This window comes from Tauraco erythrolophus, chromosome 13, assembly GCF_009769465.1.
Source record: "Tauraco erythrolophus isolate bTauEry1 chromosome 13, bTauEry1.pri, whole genome shotgun sequence".
Taxonomy (NCBI): Eukaryota; Metazoa; Chordata; class Aves; order Musophagiformes; family Musophagidae; genus Tauraco; species Tauraco erythrolophus.
The window spans coordinates 23,084,913-23,106,592 of record NC_141477.1 but is presented as its reverse complement, the minus strand read 5'-3'; the positions used below and the strand labels follow the sequence as shown (position 1 = coordinate 23,106,592).

The 21,680-nt window shown below is 50.6% G+C and overlaps 1 protein-coding gene across 4 annotated transcripts; it reads left to right on the top strand.

The window, feature by feature from the left end:
• The first annotated feature begins 17 nt into the window (after nucleotides 1-17).
• On the top strand, nucleotides 18-16,911 carry VAMP7 (vesicle associated membrane protein 7). Of its 4 annotated transcripts, none has more exons than XM_086619546.1 (8): nucleotides 18-53; nucleotides 7,093-7,251; nucleotides 10,402-10,459; nucleotides 11,054-11,191; nucleotides 13,184-13,274; nucleotides 13,862-13,929; nucleotides 16,199-16,291; nucleotides 16,797-16,911. In XM_086619546.1, the coding sequence occupies exons 2-8, from the start codon at nucleotides 7,106-7,108 to the stop codon at nucleotides 16,863-16,865; spliced, it is 663 nt and encodes a 220-aa protein (XP_086475672.1). In that variant the 5' UTR covers nucleotides 18-53; nucleotides 7,093-7,105; the 3' UTR covers nucleotides 16,866-16,911. The 4 variants fall into 4 exon arrangements, with proteins under 4 accessions (XP_086475672.1, XP_086475675.1, XP_086475673.1 ...); XM_086619549.1 differs by lacking the exon at nucleotides 18-53 and adding an exon at nucleotides 254-278; XM_086619547.1 differs by lacking the exon at nucleotides 18-53 and adding an exon at nucleotides 4,457-4,927.
• The last annotated feature ends 4,769 nt before the right edge of the window (nucleotides 16,912-21,680 follow it).

The following is a 21,680-nucleotide window of genomic DNA, read 5'->3' as shown; positions in this document are numbered from 1 at the left end:
CGCGGCGGGCGGCGGCGGCGCGCTGGGAGCGCTCCCTCCTGCCGCGGCGGCCGGTGAGCGGTGGGGGCCCCTCGGGGAGCCGCCTGGGGCCCTCGAGCGAGCGGCTCCGGCGCCGGTCCCCTCGGGGACCGACTGACCGGGCCGGCGGGGGGAGCCGGGCACCGGCGGCACCTCCCCGCAGGCGGAGGAGGCCGGCTGGGAGGCCCCGCCTCCCGGCCCCGCGGGTGGGCCGCTCCTCGGGACAGGCCGAGGCCGGTGGCGGTCGGAGGCCTCGTTCGGTACCGGGGGGGGCGGGTGGGCAGCGCGGGGTCGGGATTTGGGAACGCGGGGAGCGGGTCGGGGGAGCGCACGGGGCGAGTGGGCGCAGCTGTCGTGCTGTGGTTGGCCCCGGGGCGCGGCGGAGCCGGTGTAAATCAGCAAAGGCCGGTGGGGGTTTGAGAGACTCGCAGTGAGGGGAATTGGGGGGGGGGGGGGGGGGGGGCAAGGGGGGTCCTGTAGGTAAAAACGCGTTAGGGTGTAATGTTGGCTCTCCTGTCCGACAGCTGTCGTGTTCGCTTCCTTTATCCCTCTCCTGAAACATGGTACGCTGCTTCCAGGAAAGGTGGTGGGCTGGGAGGGAAACCGGATTGATCTTGTTTAGCGATTTGTTCCCACAGGGAGGAGGCAGGGAGGAAGCCGAGCTCCCGCTAGGCCGGCGCACAAACGTCCTTCTCAAGCTCGAAATAACCAGATGAACTGCAGGGCTCAGCTGTGGAACAGCCTTTAAAGAAATAAGAACGTGCAGGTGCCGAGGAGGGGTTAACGGGAAGTGGAGGGTTCCTTTTGCTGAAGCCACCACGCTTAAAGGATCATCTTATGGCAGTCAGGCCATTTGCAATGCCAGGGTTGCAACAGCTACAAGCCAGAAGTAATGTGATGCCCCTTCTTGTAAAGAGGATTTCTGGAAATACAGCAGTAACCTCCTCTGTTGCTTTTTGGCACTGAGGCTGTGAATCTCCTGGTCAGGAAGGACCGACGAGTGCCCCTTGGCTGGTGAGGGTGGCATTGCTGACAGGATGGGCACAGTTTTCTGGGTTCACTCCTTGCCCCAGCTGTGCTAACTGCCATCTGATGGCTTGTTCTTGGTCTTCAGCGAAGTCAGAGCAGCAAACGAGTTGGTTTGTGTCTCGTTTGAAATTAGCGCACCATCCCTACTGGAGGTTTAAACATCCCATGGAGGCCTGAACCCCTTCGAGGTGCTGCAGGTTCTTCTGTGCCCTGCAAAATACCAGGAGAGACCTCGCGGACAGCAGCGCGCCGCATCTTGCAGTGTGACCTGTGATGAGTAAATAGTCGTTGTGATACAAGTGCAACACTCGGGTCACCTTTGTGCTTCACCTCCCTTAGTGCCAGCTGCTTCTGGCACGGCTGAAGGAGCTGTTTGCATCCCTGGTGTCTCCTGGGTGGCTGAGGAATGCAGCCTCTTCCCCCTTTTCCTCCTGATTTGGAGCTGTTCCATGCAAGGCCTACCTGGAATCTCTGAGTTTTTCTTCAGGAAGGTTTGGTCTTGGCTGTTTCCAGCCATTCAGTGTCGCACGTTCAGCTAGAAAACAGTTGTGGTCGCCAGGTTGTACCAAGGGGTCGATTTTCATGGATTTAATTCCTGACTCTGGTGACTTCTGAGGAGGGATGTTCTCTAGCAGGTCAATAGATTTGCATTACTGACAAAAGTAATACAGGAATTTTACAGGGCTGCATGGGATGCTACTTACAGAGAGAAACACACTCCGTGTTCATCTGTTTCACTTCATTTAACCCCTTCTGCTCAGCGCTGGGGGCAGGTGTCTCTGCAAAGTGCATGGCTGATGTCTCCGAAGGAAGGCTGAGGGCTGTGAATTCGAGGAGCTGGTTTCCTCACCGTTGTAGGACTGTGGGATCCTGCAGTGCCACCTTACATGTGGCGCTGTCGAACTCTGTGTGCAGAGCTATTGAGTTCTGCAGGTACGCCACGTGGAAAGAACGGAGACCTTTAGAAGTTGTCTAAACCACTTCATCACCCTCAGTTTGAACCTGGAGTGGTTCTACTCTGGTGTGCTGGTTTTGGGTGGAGTAAGTAGAGATAATTTTCTTCACAGCAGCTGGTGTGGGGTTGTGATTTGGGTTTGTGCTGAAGATGGTGTGGATAACACAGATGTTTTCCTTGCTGCTGAGCAGAGCTCACCCAGAGCCATGGCCTTTTCTGCCTCTCGCCCCATCAGCGAGCGGGCTGGAGGGGACACAGTCCAGACAGCTGACGGAAGGGATGTTCCACACCATATGACATCATGCTCAGCACATAAAGCAGGAGGAAGGGGGGAACGTTCCAAGTGGTGGTGTTTGTCTTCCCAAGTCACTGTTGGCGTGATGGAGCCCTGCTCTCCTGGAGATGGCCGAGCACCTGCCTGCCCCTGGGAAGTGGGAATGAACTCCTTGGTTTGCGTTGCGTGCGTGGCTTTGCTTCACCAGCCAACTGTCTGCATCTCGACCTGTGAGTTTTCTCACTTCTGCCCTTCGGATTCTCTCCCCCGTCCCAGCGGGGTCCGAGCGAGCAGCTGTGCCGTGCTTAGCTGCCACCGGGGATCAAACCACGTCATCTGGGAATTACGATGTCTCTCTGCCCGTGTGGGCTTTGTAGTTGTGAGGTTAGTCGCTGCCTTTTGCAGTGTGTGTGGCAGGGGGAGGGTTTGGGGGTGTTTTTTCTTTTACAACTGCTCCTCTGTATTGGTCTTGCTCATTGAGTGAGTGCAGAGTGAAGAGATTGGTTTCTTGATGCTTGGCAGCCACCTGCTTGCTCAGGAGGCTTAGTGGTGTGTGTTTGTTCCTGGCTGTGACCTGGTGGTGTACCATGCACCCACCCAGCTCTGGGTTAGTTGCTGGACTGGCCAAAACTTTGCAGACTGCACCTTGTTGGATGGGAAGGGACACGATATCCCAGGTTTAGCTTTGTCTCATCTTTGTCTATAAACCTGTTGGGTCTGTGTTTTTGCCTCACCTTCAGGTGGAGGTCATGGCTCCTGCAGGAAGGTACCAAGGAGTTACTCGTTCCTTTATGTTTTAGCTCTGAGTAATCCCCACTTCTGCTCGATGCCGTGTCCAAATGCTCCTGTCTTAAATAATGTTGTGAGCATCAGGCAACAGCTTTTGGTCTCTTCAGGTCTGTGGAGGGGGAACTTGTAGTAGTAACTTACTCAGCTTGTGTTTTACCAGAGGTAGGTGAGTCTTGGAGCACTGGAGTCCCACTTTGTGACCCTCAGACTTGCATGTCTGTAGCACTGTGCTTTGGAGAGCTGAGAGCAGCTTTTTGAGGCCAGAGGCAGCAAAATATTACTGGGTTCTGTGACTACTTTTCCTGCTCTCATGCAGTCAACGTGATTGCTGCAGCAATTTAAGGCTGGCTTAAAAAAAAACCAACAAAACCCAGCTCTGCTAGGTGGGCCAGGCAAGTCTTCCGTGGCAGGATGTCAGATTGCTGCGTACACACAAACCCTGCGTGGTCTGATCAGTCTGTGAGCTCCTCCAGTACAGCTTTCTGGAAGGAAGTTTGAGTTTTCTGTAGTGGGGCAGCTCTCAGGCACTTGGTGAGATGTGACTGGGCAGGCTGGTTTGGCGATGCTGGGAGGAGAAGGTTGTGGTCGGGCTTCTAAGAGGCTTTGCAAATGACTTGGTTGTCTGCTTGTCATGTGATGTTCGTGGTAGTTCAAGTGTTGCAGGAGATGGTAGGAAGCCTTGGAGGTGTCTTTTTAAACTCCTTTAAGGCATTTGCTCTAAACTGGGAGCACGGGGACTTCGCAGGCCTTTGTGTGACTCCTCGTTGTTGCTGTGTGAGAAGAGCAGTGTGGTGAGAATAGCAGCCTGAAAACTCCAGTACTGGGAGGGCCAACCTTGACCGGGGCTGGACCGTGGATCCAACTTGGCAGGCCACCTGCTCTGCTGCTTGAAGATATTTCTTGCTTTTCATGCTTTTCTCCCTGGAAAACAAAAAAAAAATCCTGCACTTTTGTGGAATAAGCGATTCTCAGTGTTACGAACGGCTGTACTGGGTCAGAGTGACGGTGGGTCTGGCTCTGTGGTGACTGGTGGGTGCCACGGGACTAGTGGGAGAATAGAAGAGACTCGTGATAAACTTTTAGGCTCCAGTGAGCAGCTCCTTGGGTTCTGTCTGTTTGACAGGGATTCTTTTCCTCCATAAACTCAGCAGTTACTTTCTGAACTCAAGTGAACTCTTTTCCTCCATGGTAACACGTGGGAACGAGCTTCAGAGGGTGCATTGTGTGAAGAACTGCTTCCTTCTGCTGGAACCTGCTCTTGAGCTTTCTTTTTATTTTCATATTGCAGATAGTGAGCAATCACAGCTTTCTTCTCTGCTTTGTTCTTTCTCCTCGAGTATCTTTGCACTGAGGAGTTTCCTTAGAAAGTGTGGAAGGGGAGGAACTGTTACCCTTTGCTTTTCCATATTCTGTAACTTCCATAATCATCTTCAGGTGGACATAGACCCTACTTACTTGAGTGTCATAAGCACCACCTGTCCTTATGTTTAAAGGTCATCTCCTCTGAGCTGTAAAAGAATTTGTGGTTGTTTTTTTCTGCAGTGCTGACAGACTTGATGTTTGAGGGCAGTTGTGAGCCTGCAAACCAGCACACCTGTGACTGGGAGGAAACCAGACCAAACCAAATGGAGCTGCTTGTCACCTCTTTGTACCGACGTTTTTAAGTGAGCTGGAGCTTCTGTGCTTCAGTTGGGAAGGGATGGGGACGAGGCAGGAGAACAGCTGTTTGCAAACCCCAGTTCCTTCTCCAGCAGTGAAAGGGGGTCTGCTGGCGTGGGCACTCCTCACCTCCCTCCTCCTTAGCAGGCTTTGTGCAAGCGTGGCAGCTTGTGGCTTAAATCCCTGAGCCACGTCCAGGTGAGGTGGGTACCTAGGGAGGGGCGCTGGATGGGACACGGGTGGTGGGTGAGGAGTTGGACGCAGGAAGCGAGGAGCAGGGAAGCTGCCGTGTCAAACAGGAGCAAGTGAACGCAGCGAGTTGCCTCTGCTCTGGGAACAGGACTTGCTCTCAGGATAAACAAGCAGCAAGGCGTGCAGAGCAGCACCAGGAGCTTCCCTCCCGTCCATGGTGAAGCGAAGAGCATGACTGTGGGTGGGAGGAGTGGCAGCTTTGGGCCAGGAGCTGCTGCCGAGCGCTCCGGTGTGTCCTGTCCCCGTCGGTTATCGGTGCCTGTTCGTTGTGTTACTGGTCAGGAAGAGCAGAGGAGAACAGCTGATCTGGGAACTCGCCTCTGCGTGGTTTGAGGCTGTCTGGTGTGTTCCCCCTTCCCCTTCCCTGGCACTGTGAATTCTCTTGGGTTTTCTGGAGCCTGCTGGACCGGGCGCTCTGCTCTGACGCCATGTCCTTTGAGGCCTCTTACTCTTGTGCTTCCCGTGTTGCCTGGTGTGACCCCGTGTCACACTTGGCCTTTGCTTCCTGTTCCCTTGGCAGTGCTGGATGCCTCAGTGCTCCCAGGTGGTTGTGGCTTAGCTGTGGAGTGTCTTCTCTGAATAAACCCATGAGTTCATGCTTTTTCCCCTCCAATGCTGAGCTCTTGAACCTGTGGGAGGTGTGGGAAATGACCTGACTGTTGCTGGCCAAGCCTGAATCCGACAAAGCGAGCCATGATGCCGTGGGGCAGTGATTGTGTCTCGACTTCACAGCCTTGTTAGCAGCTTGGAGTTCCTCTGCCACCTCTTCTGCTGTTCCTCTGCTGTCTGTGCATTGCCTCAAACAAAAGCATGAGCTCTTCAGGGCAGACCTGTCTGCAGGGTGCTTGGTGGGACCGGCCCCTGATACAGAAGAGATCTGTAGGTCCCCAGTCCGTGCTGGAGGGATGCAGAGTCTGGCTGGACGTAGCCTGTGTTCAGTCCTTCTGCCTGTGGTCTTTGGATCCTGAAGCTGAACCACTGCTTCTCTGCTGTGGCACCTATTTCTAGAGAGGTCTCCGAGCTGCTTAGTTGCACAGAAGTAAGTGTGTGATGTGGCCAGCCAGAATGCAGATGTTTCTGTACCCAAAACCAGGCAGGCAATGTCAGGGCAGTCAAGTGCAAACTGAAAAATAAGATTTTTGGGTTTTACAGGGTCAAAAGTCTTCCTAAGTCTTTCCTAAGCAGCAAAGAGGCTTATGGATGTACTGGATCAGCCGAGCAGATGTCGCAGCTGTGGTCTGGCGGGTGGTTTCACATGTTAAATCTTGGGTCTGTCAGTAGATTACTGTGATGATACTCGAGCTGATTAAGTGTGTCCCGTTCCGTGACAGCAGGCACGTTTTTGTGACTCCGGAGACTTCACGCAAGTCTGTCCCTCAAACACTTGTCCAGTCTGATGCACACACGAGGATGTTGGCTGGTAGAAGGGGCATGTTGCTGAGGATAACCAGTTTGCAGACGTGCTGTCTGGCTTTGAGAGGTGCAGATTATGTGCTTTTCCAGAAGTCTGGGGACAACGTACGCTCAGCGAGTGTCTCTAGCCCGTAAAAAGGGGACGTGTGTGGTGTGACTCTAAGCAAGTGGCAGTTTTTCTACTTCAGTCTGATAGTGATCAAAGCCAAGGCCTCACCCTGAGCAGCCTGTGTTGGGGATGGTGGGCATGGTCTGTGCAATGAGCTGCTGTTAATAGAGCTGCAAGACCTTTACTTCCTTTCTGAACTGGAGCTTGCTGGTGGCAGGCAGTTTTTTCAGTAACGGGCAAGAAAAACCTTCAGGGTCAGTTGAAGACCAAAACAAACAAAAAAAAGTACTAATAGCTAGAAATCTAGGTTGGAAACAAGGTAGGCCAAACTTGTTCTGGGATCACTGACTGTGGGACACCATCCAGTTGCAATAAGAAAAGCTTTCTTCTAGAGGTTATTGTAGTTTGTTCTGAAGAGAACCTAAAAGGGGAAGTGAGAGCAGCTTTCTGATAGCAGTATCCTGTCGAAGCATCGAACAAGCTCATGCCTCCCTCCTGTTGTGATGATGAGGGCTGAGAGAATACTGGTGCGATTACGACGCTTTCTCTGCCGAAGAACACGAGTCTAACTCTTGCAGTCTTTTTTATTGGCAGGTAGTGTGGAGCCATGGCCATCCTGTTCGCTGTTGTGGCGAGGGGCACAACCATCCTTGCCAAACATGCCTGGTGTGGAGGAAACTTCCTGGAGGTGACGGAGCAGATCCTGGCGAAAATACCATCTGAAAACAACAAACTGACCTACTCACATGGGAAGTGAGTGATGCCTTTCTTCTGGGAATGGGAGGAGAGACTAGTGAACGTGCACGAAGATGGGAATAGATGGAGCACAGTCAAATTCCATCCATGTTTGGGTGTGTTAGTATCCTGACTGAGTGTGCAGTCAGCCCAACAGCTACGTTTTTTCCCTAGAACTTTGCAGCATAACCAGGATTTGAATTTAGTTTAAGCAATAAGTACCAAGGCAGTTGATACGAAATCAAGTTTTCGATTTTTGTACAACAAAGGGAGCGGGATGGTGCTCAGCTGTGGGTATCAAACTGCTGGAGTCTTTGGTATTTGGCTTGTCGAGTCTTTTCCTGGCTTTTCTGAGGCTTGAACGTGGCTTTAGGTAAAAATGTCACCCTCCTCACATTGCTTGTGGATCCTGGTTGCTTTAAGTCGTGCTGGCAGATGTAGAATTATCCTGAGCTACCGCAAATCCAGGCTGTGGGACAGAAGGATTTTTCCCAGGTTTGTACAGGTCTCTGGACAGCCCTTGGTCAGTGCTGACAGAATGGAGGGATTAGACATTACACGGGCTGAGACTGCTGACTTACTGCACACGTAAAGTAGTAAAGAACTGTGGAGAAAGCAGATTTAGAAGCGTTGGGTCCCACTTGAGTGATTTTTTTTTTTTTGGACGTGGCAGCATGGCTGGATTCTCAATATTGCCCAAGCTGTTGTGTTAAAGCTGTTTTGGCTGCCTGAGGATTCAAGAGATGAGAATTGGGGTAGTCTTCCCGCATCCTTCCCTGGCTTGGGAGCACTAGAAGTCCCTGGGGGAGAGCTGTCTCTGAGGACGCTGCCTGCCCTGTGGTCTGAAGTACTTTGGAATGCTGAATCTTTTTTTCCTACTGTAATTTTAAGCGTACAGTCATTGTCTTTTGTTTTAACTTTGCCTGGTGTGCTCTTGGACCACCTGCAAAGTGGAGTTTGAGGAGTACCGTGGCGCGTTTTCGTAGACGAAAACTTGAATTGTGGTGGAGATGGGTTTGCTCTGTGCCAGGGAGCACTGAGATAGGCAACTAATGCATCTGCTCTTGCAGAGCGTGCTGCCAAGCGTACCATCTTTTGCTCGTTACTGCTTCCTTAACAAGGATTTACCGAACGTGGCAGAAGGTCGCTGCAGTTCGTGGTGGTTCTGCTTTGCATTGTGCTGTTAAAACACACAGGTGCCACTCTGCAGCGCTGGGCACTGAGCTCAGCATCAAGTCAGTCTCTTCTGACGAGGTTTATGTTGGCTTTTGTCTGTGATTTGGGCAACCACCTCTTCAGTCAGAATCTGCCAACCCTGCCTTCCCTCTAGGAGAGAGGAGGGAAGAGTTCCTAGCCATCCGTTTGGGGGGATTGAATCTTTTCACACATGCATGCTTGGAGCTGGCAACTTCTTCCTGCTGTCAAAAAGCGAGGTTTTTGGTTTGGAGAGAGCTAGAATAGCCTTTTTCTTCCCTTGACCATGATAACTGGGCAGGACGTGAAAGCTGTGAAGCTGAGGGAGCACCAGGAGCTGTCGTCTTTCCTGTCTGTAGGTTTCAGGGATCCTCCTGCCTTGCCAGGGTCCCAGCCTGTAGGCTAGAAAATTGCTGTCGTCTGTCTGGATCGTTTCTCCTCTTCTGAAACAGGAAAAGACTTGGGTTTCTTTTAGCTTTGTTTGAACTTCTTAAGCTCATTTATTGAGTTCTTTTTATTTTTAAGAGTAACTTCTGTGTCTTTTATGTAATCTCCAAGGAAAACCAGCCCTCTAGCATGAGGAGTTCTTGGGGTTATTCTGTCTTGGCTGTAAAGATTCTTCTAGAAGTCACTGGGGAGCCCACGAGGTAGTCCTGGACAAGCTTTACCTCTCTCCTCCCAGGAAAGAGGGGTGATAGTTGCAGATGTGCAGGGATTTTTTTTTTTTTTTTTTTAATGAGAACAGACATTCAGGGCAGTAAACTATACTTCTAGGCCACCCTTAAAGCTTATTTCAGTGTCGTCTTATTTATATAATACAAAACCAGAGTTTGAAAGCTCCTGGGCTGTGCCCTTAGAGCTGTACAAGGCTGTGCAGCACATGCATTAACTGGTTTTTATTTGGGAGGTTGTGGGAGGGGTCCGCGTGCTTACTGGGGAGACTTGTGGAAATACACAAATGTCAAAGTGAAAGGATACAGAGAGTTTTTAAATAGGAAAAAAAAAAGTATTAGTGTGGTGGTTTTGCTACTCTGTTCCTGTTTTGTCCTGTTGTACTGGTCAGAAGAACACATCTCCTGCTGGAGCATCAAATGGGGGTGAGGGGGCAGTGTTATAAAAAAGCAACACCTGAAGCCAGTGAGTTGAACTGGAATGCTCTGATTGCTTCTAGTTTGGGGTTAGTTGTGTACTAAGGGTTAGTGGTTTTTTTTCTGGATGGCCTAAAGTAACAGCTCGGTTGAATTCTGATTAGAAAATACTGCTTTGAACTGGTTTGCACCATTTTTCAGGATCCTGAGGGTTGCATTTCACTGTCATCCGTGTTCTCTCAGCACCACCAGAGTCATCTTTCCATGAACAGTTGACCTCGCCACGCGATTCCAGCCTGATTATTGTTCTGTCTGATGAGTTTGCTGCTGCGGCTGCTTTTGTCTTGGCGATGAAAACCGAAGGCAGCGCAGCCCCGTGCTCGCCTGGCAAAGGCTACAGCAGCAAGCTGTGCCAGCGAGGCTCACGGAAGTCTTGCTGGTCACTCCAGTTAGCTGCAGCTCTTGTCCCATGGGAACTGGTGCATGGGTGCTGGTGTGCACATCGATTAGGATTAGACATCAATCCTACCTGTGGGCGTCCTGTCACGGTTTTGTTGTTACAAGTGGCTGGAAGGGCGTGAGCTGAAGTTGTTTGGCAACTAAATGTGGCACAAAGCTATTGCCAAGCGTGGAGTGCTGTGAAGAAGGTGAGGCTGGTGGTTCTTAGACATGCAGGTGGTCTCTAATTCGGTGTAGCTTGTAGGAATGGAAACACCTACCTGAACAGAGACGGCTGGGGTGTGCTGGCATCTGTGTGATTTCCTGTAGAGAAACTGGAATTTGCTCTTCCACTTCTCCAGCCCTTAGAGGCCCCACAGGCAGCAGTGTTTTCTAGAAGGTGAGTCCTGTGGCAGCTCCAAATGACCTTTTCTTTTTTTCTCTGCAGTTACCTGTTTCATTACATCTGCCAAGACCGGATTATATACCTCTGCATCACAGATGATGTAAGTGTTTTGGTTACAGCTATTGCACAGACAGGCTCTTGGCAGGTTTTGGCTTTTTTTGTATCTGTGTGTCAAAGAAAATCGATGTGGGTGCTAATCTGAGGTGCCTTTTTCCCCACTGGAGCTACTGCCTGTGTTCCCATCAGTTATGGCTTTGAAGTCTAAGCCTGGATCTCAAATGCACGTGAATAGTTTTGAGGTTAAGTTCTTGGTTTTGCCTAGTTTCTCTCCCCAGTGCAGCAGAACCTGGGTGCAGAGGCAAGCCTTTAATTGTCAGTGAAATACCCATCATACTCCTCAGTTCTCAAAGAGTTGAAGCAAAAACTTCTCCCTCACTGGAAAAAGGTACCAGGCACAGAATTAGAACTATGGATGCCCCAGTAAAGTCTGCTGCCAACCAGTGCCCGGGAAGCTGAGGCTGAAACCTGGCTGCTAGTCAAACCCCGGGATAACCAGGGAAATCCCGGAGGTTCCATGCAGCATGCCTGTTAAGAACTGATTTTACATTTTCTCCACAACTGGCTGCATGCTCCGGGCACGTCACTGTTCCTGACTTGACACAGCTCTGGACGTGGTCTGCTCTCTTCCTTGCAGGACTTTGAACGATCCAGAGCCTTCAACTTCCTGAACGAGATCAAGAAGAGGTTTCAGACCACGTATGGCTCGAGAGCACAGACAGCCCTTCCCTACGCAATGAACAGCGAGTTCTCCAGTGTCCTAGCAGCGCAGCTGGTGAGAACTGGTGCTAAATGGGATTTCCCTAACATGCTAACCTTCTCCCCAGAAATCCTCCTTGAGAAGAATCGCAGAAACCGTTCTTTGGCGTACGCAGCAGGTAGAAAGCAATGAATAACACCACCAGCGTGGCTCGGGGGGGCCCAGTGCCTTGTGCCTAATAAATTAGATGAACTTCCTCCATGTGATAGGACTGAGCTTTTCCTCTCCACCAGGCTTTGATATGTGGAGACTGAAATATAGGACGTGGCGACTCATCACATCGTGAGCTGTTGTTCATGGCTGGAATAAGCTTAATGAGTTGCCTTATCGGAAGAGCCAGGCAGCTTCAGAGCCATGGTGTTGATATTCCTGTAAAAATCCCAACCTTTAAAATCCCATTTCTCTAAAGCACGAGGGGAGTTGCCTACCTTGGCTTTCACGTACTGATGGAAATCCAGGCGTCGGCTAATGGATGTTGAGTGATGGCAGAAAGCTTCTCCCTCAGATGGCTCTAAAACTTGCTGAGATGAGCCCTCCTGATCACACGTTACGTAGTGCGAGAGCAGGGCTGTCATCCAGGTGGTGTCTGTAACTTCAGGAGCTGAACTAGCGTGAGGCTGAGGGTGGAGGAGGAGATCGTGTGGCAGTTCAGAGCTCACCCTACAACTCAAGCTAGCACGCAGATAAACACGGGGCTACGCTTCCAGTAAAACCAGCGACCGGCTTTGATAGCGTGCCAGTTCTGCACCTTCTCCTAAAAAACTAACCTCTGCGGAGAAGGTTCACAGGAGCTGTTGCGTTCAGGGCTGTAACCATTAGTTATGAGCGTGGATGCCGTTAGCGTTGGAGACTCTTCCTTCCCCTCCTGTCACAAACGGGTGCAGATTTGGGGTTTAAGTAGCCCCGGGGGTGGTCATGAAGTAGAGCAACAGTGATCTAGTCCTGGCCTCTGCTGTCCATCTCCTTAGATGTCTCTTATTAAAGTAGAGATGCTTCGGGAAGGTCTTCAGGTGTGAGTGTGATGCTGCAAGTTTAGAGGAAAACGTAGAGGCTTGTTTCCCAGGATGAAGGTGACTTCAAGGGAGCGGGATGACAGGTGCTGTGGATGGCAACTCCTGACTGCAAAGCCCTGTGATGACAGCAGGGACTTCACATCAATCCAGGGAGAGCAGAACTTAGTTACCCAGTGCTGGCTTCACCTCAACTTCCCTCCTGAGAGTCTACAAACGCTGTGAGACTCCTTTTAACCTGGGGATGTTGGCTGGCACTTCTCTTGCCCACCAGCCTGAACCGCGCGGGCACCGGAGGCTCACCTGTGATCCCAAAACCAGGACGAACAGTCTCGGGGTGAAGTCCCTGTCACTAGTTAAGGGGGAGGGATGGCAGGAATGGTGCACCAGTTAGCAACATGTCATGTTTTTTGGCTGTCTCCCGTGAGGCTGCAGAACGGCGCGTGCTTCCGTCGGTATCTGACAAGCTCGCGGGCGAGCGTGCTCCGTGCTTGCTGGAATTCCCTGATGCTCACTGCAGAGCCGCCGGCACGCTGGCTTGCTCGTGGAATCACAGAGCTCTCTTGACATGTTCTAGGCATGAGTAGAAAAGCGTGTTGCCATCATGAACAGTCCAGCAGTGACGGGTGGGAGCGGGACCGCTGATGGTAGCCCGGGCATTCAGTGAACCATATCTCACAGGTCCTTGTCTTGTCTTTTCTTTCCTGCTGCCCATCGCTTGGACTTTCAAAGGGGGCTGTTAATTTCTGGGTGACCTGGAAGCTGCAGGCACCGTGTAGCTCCTGCAGGGCAGGAGTGGATGGGTGTATGTGATCTGTAGGTGGCTGAGAAGGTCAGGTTTTGGTCTGCTACCCACTTACAAACGTCTCGGGTAATCTGAAAACTCACATCTTTGTCTGTGCTGTTCTGTAGCGACCAGGAGTTTCCTTTTTTTGCCTTAAGGAACTGAATTGCGACGCTGAGGGTCCCTCCTTTCACTGACTCTTCGTTTTTACAGAAATACCACTCGGAGAGCAAGGGCACTGACCAGGTGGCAGAGACACAAGCTCAGATCGATGAACTCAAAGGAATCATGGTTCGAAACATAGGTATGCAGCTTCCCCCAGTGCCAGGCGTGCGGAATTCCGCTGGGCTGGAGGGGCAGTCCCGCGGGGAGGGTCCCGCAGGGTGACCCCGATGGTGGGGTGGCCTCTCCTCACCATGAGCTGCTGAAGAAGGGGTTGGGGGAGCTCGGAGCTCTTCCTTGTAGTGGAGTTGGTTGAGGGAGGCTGTTTGAGATGAACTTGCACAGCTCGTGGTGGGGTGAAGCATGCTGTGGGTTCGGGCTGTTTGTCACTCTGGTTTTCCTGCACCTGCTGTGGAGAAAATGTGGGGTTTTTTTTTCTTTTATGTATCAGACTCTGGTTTGGGTTTTGACAAGTCTGACCACTTAAAATAGAGAGTCAGATTTGGATTTGACCAAAATAGAGTCAGGCCAGTCCCAGTATGTAGCCTGTGTGGTGTGAGACTGTTCCTTAAGTGCTGTTGCAGGACAGTCTCTGAAGGGCTGGGAACACCTTGATGTCTAATAAGCCACTGCTGAGAGCTCCTGGCTCGCAGTTGGGCTTGGGTATTGGAAACAGCTTTTTGCACTGGGATTCTACCTACAGATTTGGATTTTTGTCTCTTTCTCCAGACCTTGTGGCACAAAGAGGAGAGAAGCTGGAGCTGCTGATCGATAAAACGGAGAATCTCGTGGATTCGGTAAGTCTGGGGAAGAACTTAGAAATGGGGAAATAGTGTTACTGCATCAGCTGTGCTCGTCAGGGAGCAATGGAGGCCAAGACCAACATCTGGAGCCACTTCTAAACAGACACAGAAGCATCTCGATCTATGGGTAGTCCTTCCCTGGGTCAGACGCAAGTCCTGGTTTATTCCCCCCCTCCTTGTAGCTGTTCCACAAGCTGCCTCCCAGCCTTGCAGCTCCTTTTAAGAGAATGAAGGTACCTCCTGCATCTCTGTTCTGTATCCTGCCAGTACTGGTGGGATTTGTGGGTGACTGCTGGCCAAATGCTCTGCTCCCGAGTACCCGCTGCCCCATCCTGCCCAAGAACCATCTCCGACTTGCTCCTGTTTGCCACGATGAGCGCGCAGGCGAACACGCTGCCAGCGCAAGCGGTGGTGTTTCTTGTCCTCGTCTCCTGTGCCCAAGGCAAGGAAAGCCCCCTCTTTATCTGGAGCGATAGGAGAGCTAAAGATGAGAATTAAAACTTCCCTTGTAGCCTGGTCTGAAGTCAGCTTGATGCAGATAAACTGGAAGCATGTTAATCTCTAGAGTCGTTCTAGTATACCAACAGGGAAAGTGTAGCTGATTTAAAAAAAAAAAAAAGAAAGCTGAGTTGTTCCACCTAAATAGTCCGTAAAGTACTCTGGAGTGTTTCTAAGTGAGAAGAGACTGAAAAAACCCCAAAATTTACTGTAATTACAAAGCATTATGTTGTCTAGAGAAGTGTTGTACACTCTGGAAGCTTTTTTATCTTTCCTCTGGGAATCCCTAGGCTCAGCATCTTCCTCTGCAGAGTCCTGGCTTGGTGCCCGATCCCTTTGGCACCTGACCCTCAACTCAGCAGAGTGCCAGTATCTCCTGTGTGGGGCTTGTGGAGATCCAGACATCTCCGAGCTGACAAAAAGTATTCATGCTTCAGAGAGGTTGCAGAGGTGCCTGGAGCTCACCCAGCAGGGAATAGTCCTCCAGCTGGCAGGTGTTTGAACCCTGTTGCTTCCTCAGGTGGTGGCAAGAAGTGGTCTAACCTCGGGTTGTGCTTTAGACAAATGGACTGGAATTCCTTCAGCAGTCAGGCTGAATTCATGTACGAGCTTTCCCAGGGAGTGTTGGTTCTTGGAAACCATGCAGAAAATGAAGGAATGGGCTGTGCCTCTAGTGTGGATGTCGTCCAGCCCAATGGTTAGCATCCCAGGAGACCCAGGGCTGAAGTGCTCAAACTGCAGAGTCATGGGCTGTGTTTTATCACTCCTGGATGAGCCCTGACCACCAAAATATTGTACATAAACTCATTGCAGCAGTGGCAAGGGCTCCCTTTTGGGAGAGAGGCGTGAAGAAGTTGGTGGTCAGAGTAGCCCTGTCCTCTGGAGAGCCAGTCTGGGCTGAGAGGAGGTGTGTTGGTGTCCAGCAGTCTGCTGCCACATGTGGGAGCTGCGCAGCTGAGCAAGAGAAGCATTCCCAAAGTTCAGGTGGTGGCTGAGCATGGGAATCCACTAAGGCAAAATTACAGTTCATAGGGATGCAGTTCTGCCTGGTGTAGCCTTATCTGAGAAAGCTGGGGGGTGGCTGCACACGTGTGAAAAGAGTTGCACTAATAATAGAGCCTGGTTGGGTGTTGGAGGTCATTTGGTGACCAAAACCCTGGTTTGAGTGGGTGGAATTGCAGGATACAGGACAATCACAAGCTTTCCATAAAACACAGCAAGTGCAAACACTGGAGGAAAGTTCTCACACTGCAGGACTCGTCTAGCCCCAGGGGATCTGCTGTCAGGAGTAGCTGCATGAGTTGTCTCATTTTTGGCAGGTGTATTTACAGTAATAAAGTGCATGTGATATGCTGGTGATTAGATCAGTAGTTCCATAAATGTTTTGGAGCCCTTTGATTCCCAAAAGGTTGGAAGTCAAATGAGAAACTGACCAGGAGTACTCTGAGTTAAACTAACCCCTGTGGGCAGCCAACAGACCTGGTGACGTTGTGTTTTGTTCTCCCAGGCTGGTGCTGGACTTACTCTCCCACTTTCTCTCGCCCTTGAAGTAGCAGTGGGAGAGTTTTCTCTTGATGCCTGTTCAGTTTTTGTATTGGTGTAACTGCAGGAGTTTAATGGCTCTGGAGGAGGAAACCACAGTGGTCTGGGTCATTAGGGAGGTAGTAGCTGGGAAAAGTATGTGCCTCTGCATCTGGCTTCTTGGGATGCGGCTTCCTTCGCAGCAGGTTCAGGAATTAATTAGTTGTTTTACTTTCTCTTGTAGTCAGTCACTTTCAAAACGACCAGCAGGAACCTTGCTCGAGCCATGTGTATGAAGAACCTCAAGCTTACCATCGTCATCGTCATTGTAGCAATTGTGAGTACGGAGCACAACAACCTTTAGCTCTTCAGTCAGGCCCCACTACAGGGAAACACCAGCACCATCTTACTGTCTTTACACCCGCGCAGTCAGCTCCGTGCCTGGAAGGCTCTTGGCTGCAAAACAAGTGTTTTGATGGTCTGGTGTGAGGTGTGGGGAGAGGAGCATCGTATCTTGGTACTTAACTTTGAAGTAGCTTTTTTCAACGTGGCGGTGTTCCTCCAGCCCGTAAAACGCAGCCGGTGCTGACGTGAGGATGCAGGGTAGGTGGGTGATGTACTTTGTCACCGCTGAACCCTCGTCGTGCTTGGCTGGAGGACAGCTCCCATCCCTGCCTTGCTGCGACCATGAGGCATGAAGTCCTGTGGGGCGTTTGACGAGTCATTTAGGGGTTTGATAACCCGAGTTTCCAAGCTTGGGGTTTGGTTGCCAGCCCGAGGCAGCGGTGGACTGAGTGGTGGAGATAGGATTCTCTGCTGAAGCAGCTGTTTTCTTGCTCCAGGTTATCATCTACATTGTTCTGTCGGCTGCCTGCGGAGGGCTCGCGTGGCCAAGCTGTGTGCAGAAGTAACTGGAGGCAGCTGGTGCTGGTCGCTCGGAGATGAGAATCACAGGAGTGTGAAGAAGCAACCTACAGAATAACTCTTAATCTCTCACTACTGACACCTTCTCATTCTTCCATCCCTCCAGGACTTCAGACTTTTTTTGCCTTATCACCCCAAACAGGCCCAGCTGGTCACTGCTTCTGTGCAGCTGTAACCTCAAGAATGGGCTGTTTCAAATTACTTGAAGGGATATTTTTGTTTCTTTTTCTGTCCCAACTACAACCTTCTCAGCTGGGTGGGTGGTACGCCTGGCTCTGGAGGGGTACGTGCATGCTCACCCTGGTGTCCGTGGAGCTTTGCACTCTCATGGGAGCGTGCAAGTGGAGCACGGTACTGCTACCAGCTGTCGTGTCCGTGAGGATGGTGTTGGAGAGTGGGTCAGGATGGGCTGAGCCAAACCAACGGAGGAGGGACAGGATGGGTGTATGGGTGAATTTCTGCTTTCTACAAGCACTGGAGATGCCAGTGCCTCTCCCCGCTCATCTGGCCTCGTGTGGTTCTGTAGGGTTTCAACACACAGAGGTTGCAACTCTCATAGTGGTGGTAACAAAAAAGTGGCTTTGGGCTCGGGCGCTGTGAGATGTAGGTGCTGCTTCTGTGTGAAATCTCCCTTTTCCTGGAGGTGGTAGGAGAGGGTGTTGGGTCACCTCGGCGTTTTGAAACGGCTGCCTCTTCATCCTCACTTCTTCCTCATCTCCTCCCCCTTAATTTGTGGCTAAATCCTACAGTAAAGGAGATGATTGCGTATAGTTCAGGTTGCAGTAATGAACATCTGCTTTCTCACGTGTTATTTCTCCTGTTCTTCTTTCGAGGGTGGACTAAAACGATACTAATGTTATCACTTGCCAAGGTGAAATTGGGGGCCAAGCTGTTGGTCTGGCTGGATAAAGGTGTCTGGTATCTGCTGCTTCTGCTTCTACTGTGAAGGTGGGCGCTAAAAACTGAGGACAGAGAAGGGACAGAAGGTTGGAGTTGATGGACTGTTACTTTCTCTACAGTCTGGAGAAGAAAGGCTCTTTCAGAGGCTGTAGTAACAGGTACTCTTCTGAAAAGAAAAGGAAAAAAAACAAACCCAAGGCTAATAACCAAATGCAGGGTCAAGTGTGCTGATGATGTGCTGCTATCAGAGGACAGGGACTGCCCAGCCCGCCATCGGAAGCTGGGAACGCTGTTTCTGTCCCAGCTGGACGTGTCAAGCGTCGGGCCCGTCCTGGCGGACCGGGGCCAACGCTGTTGCTGCCTGGGGTGAGGGGTGTAGGGACTGGTGTCTCCTGTCTTACAGGCTTCTTTCCAAGAGAAGGAATAGACACAACTGAAATCTCACAAAAGCATCAGATGGTCCACCAAGGAAGCTGCATCTCTTTGGCCCAGGGAAGTGGCTTCTAAGGGTGGGTGGAAGCTGTCGAGGTGTGGGAAGGGGAGGCTTCTCCTGAGCACTTGGTTGGTGCTCCCAGTGGGCTCCCTGGGATGCAGGCCTGGGCAATGACATGGAACTGTGGCTCTGGGTGTGCGTCACACTCACCTGGGAGCTTTCCAGCAGGTGCCAGATAAAGAGTTCTCCTGTGAACTTAGGTGCTTCTCTGGATTTGTCTTCTACTAGGCTGAAATACAAGTCAGGGTAGTCAGATCTTGATGTCCAGAAAGAGTCGGTGGTTGTGATCAGCACTGTGGTCACTGGCATCTGTTTGTGGTGATGGAACGTACAGCTTCCAGAAAGAATTCCTTCCTCCTCCCTCCTGCTCTTGCAGCCCCCACTGCTCAGTGTACAGTTGTGCATGTTTTAGGGATCCTCGCTGTTCCTGTGGTCATTTCTATGCGCCCTTGTCCTATGTACAAACACTTTTTAAAGAAAATACTTCCTTTCCTTTTAAAGGATGCACTGAGGCATTAGTGTAAAAACAAAGTTAACCTGATTTAAATAAAATTACTGTACAGAAAGCAGAGTTCTTTAGTTTTGTGACAGGTGGGTCTCGCATTAGGTGTAGACTTTTGGGAGGAACGATGCTGTGAAACCAGCCTGTAGCTGGGGGTGTGGGTCACCCTGCGTGTAACACAGCAGCTCCAGGCTTGGTGTCACCCCACACGGTGCTTGCAGAAACCACAGGTGGAAGTCCTGCTGTGGAAGGGTTTCTGTGATGGCTGGATAAAACCTCTCAGCCTTGGAAGGATTTTGGCTTCGTTTTGGTGCAGGTCTTGGAGCCTGTGGTGACCTGACAGGGGCTTATTTCTGGTGGTGGGAGGAATGTGCTTCTCCCTTGGAGAAGCTCCTGTGAACTCAGAGCGTCTGTGAGTGCCTGGGACAAGGGGGAGAAGGTGCCCACTTGCTCCCCACACTTGTGGGCAGAGAGAATGCAAAAGGAAGAGCGATGACGGGCAGCGGAGTGGTGTTATGAGTTGGAAGCTAAATGAAAGTCTGCCTGAAAACTTTTTTTTAAGGCAATTTTCAGTGATGTAAACCCTGCTGTCTTGAGGGGAACCCCTAGTAATGGATGCCTGTCCTTTTTTCTAGTCATAGCTGGGAAGAACCCCCTTTTTCTAGAAGCGTTTATCACAGCCTGGTTCCCTGCTCCCTCCCTGTAAAGACTCTGCAGCCTTTCATCTACCTCAGAATGCTGATGCTGTAGTGGGGTTTGGAAGCAGGCTCATGCATCGGCACGTGGCAGTTGGGTTTCCTCTTAAACTTGCAGAAACTGAGTTCAGTCGATTGATTGTTACCTTGGTTTGAGGCAAAGGTGCGTTCTGATGAGATCTGCTGAGGCTCAGGATGATGCAGAATACAAAAATCTGAAGGATGATCACTTGGTATGAGAACAGCTTAGAAAAATGAAAGGATGAAACTTAAATTACCATCTCCTGAGTGTGATAGTTCTTACAGAGCTGGGGTTTGTGCTCTGTGTTCCTTATCAGTGGCCCAAAGGCAAACAGCTGGCCCTCTCCTGAGGTGGGACAGCCACCTGCAAGTGCTTGTTGGGATCAGATTTATATTTGAAATGCCCAGGAGTTCCAGCAGGAGCTGACCCCTGCTTAAAACTTTTTGCTTCTCTGTTTAGCCTCTGTCTGCCTAGAAACACGTCTCTAAATCTGTATTTCTGTGTACATCCACGCTGCAGTTCTTTGCAGAAACAGTATCTCATGCCTGATAAGCTTTAACTAGAATATAATCTAAAACTATTTAAACATTTTACTTTCTGGAAAAGTTTTTCCTTCCCTCGCATTAATTCTGTTAAGTATCTATTGATTAGCAGCAGAGGAGGCTGCAGGGAAGTGCACTGCCTGGACAATGCAGGCATTGGAATACAGACCACAGCAAAGACAAAAGGAGAACTCCCAAACAATACAGAAATCAAAGGGAAGTGCTGCTGGTCCTTGATCTTTCTGTACACTGGGAAGGTAAGTCCAACAGGACCAGGTTCCAGCTTTTCCACCAGCCAGAAGTATAAGAAGGAAACCTCTCCATGAAGGAATAGGCTTACCAGGGCTGTGCTGTAAACACACAAAGCTTTACTGGGAGGTAGCAAGAAAGGTTTTTTTAGTCACCTCTGTTTTCATATGTGGAAGGGAGGTGTTTACAGCTGGAGAATGAGCAACAGCTCCAGTCTGGTCTCATCTGCACCAGTGCTTATACTGAGGACCTTTGGTTTTGCCCTTTCAACACGGTGGAAGTGACTCTTACGAAGACCAAAGAGGGCTGTTCCAGCACACTCATGGTACACAGCTACATTCCAAGAAGTTTGTAGTAAAACATCGATACCCATTGGAACGAGCAGAAGGAAACCCTTGCTGCTTCTCAGGTATGAGCTTACAGGTGCCTCTCTCAAGAGGCAACGGCCCCAGCCGTGGTCTCAGAGCTGGCACAGGCAGTGGCAAACGCTCGTGACTCTCAGCCCCTCGTGCAGGAGACAGTGGCTGGTCAGCCCGGCGCTGGCGCTGCCTTTCGGGGTGATTCAGGACCATGCACACGAGCTAGTCAGAAACAGCAATCTGCTACCAACTGTCTCTTCATTCTTTCTTTATTTCTAAAGCAGATGATGCAAAAAGTGATCTCTGCTGTACAGCATTCCCCAGGGCTGCTTATTGGCAAGTGGTGTTTCCTGTTACTTTGTTCTGCTTAGGCCACTTGTGGCTGTTCTCCCAAAGACACCAACTGAGTGCTGTGAATTAAGTTTCCCTTTGCTAATGCCCACCTCATTCCTGTGAAATCCGAGGAGATGAAAGGTAAACAGCAATACTTGCATCGTAGGAGACCTCTGGAGCCCTGTTCACTGATGCAGAGCTTTAGGACCTGAAGTGCAGAAGCAGGCTTCCAATGGGCTGGGCCTGTTGGGAAAAGCTTCATTCCTAGCACAAAAACCACCCCAAAGTCAGGCTCGCTGTCTGAATAAAGCAGATCTATTTCAGCACCATAACATTTTATTAAACTACACTATCAAAATCACATTGATGGCAGGGAGAACGTTGCTATCAGTGCATCTTTTCTGGACCAAGACTGTATTTGTAGCATCCAGCACTTGCTGAGGAAAAGGACACTGAAACAGGATCCTTCATAGCCAAAGAGACAGTAGAAAACTTCTACAAAAACCAGGGCAGTCAGGGGATAGTTGGAATAGATCAAAGGGAAACACTTCAAGTCAAATCAGTCGGGGAGGGGGGTATTTTTAAAAAGTTTACCTTTAACCAGTGTTTGTAAACTTCCTCATCTGAGGCATGAAGATGTTGATAAACAGCAGTTTCTCAATTAGCATCCTGTCCCTGCGACTGCCTGTTCACAAACCCACACAAAT

Coding starts and splice junctions, on each gene's coding strand:
- VAMP7 (XM_086619546.1), top strand. CDS start 7,106: ATGGCCATCCTGTTCGCTGTTGTGGCGAGGGGCACAACCATCCTTGCC. Junction 11,192..13,183: donor GTGTCCTAGCAGCGCAGCTG/GTGAGAACTGGT, acceptor TCGTTTTTACAG/AAATACCACTCGGAGAGCAA. Junction 13,930..16,198: donor CGGAGAATCTCGTGGATTCG/GTAAGTCTGGGG, acceptor TTTCTCTTGTAG/TCAGTCACTTTCAAAACGAC.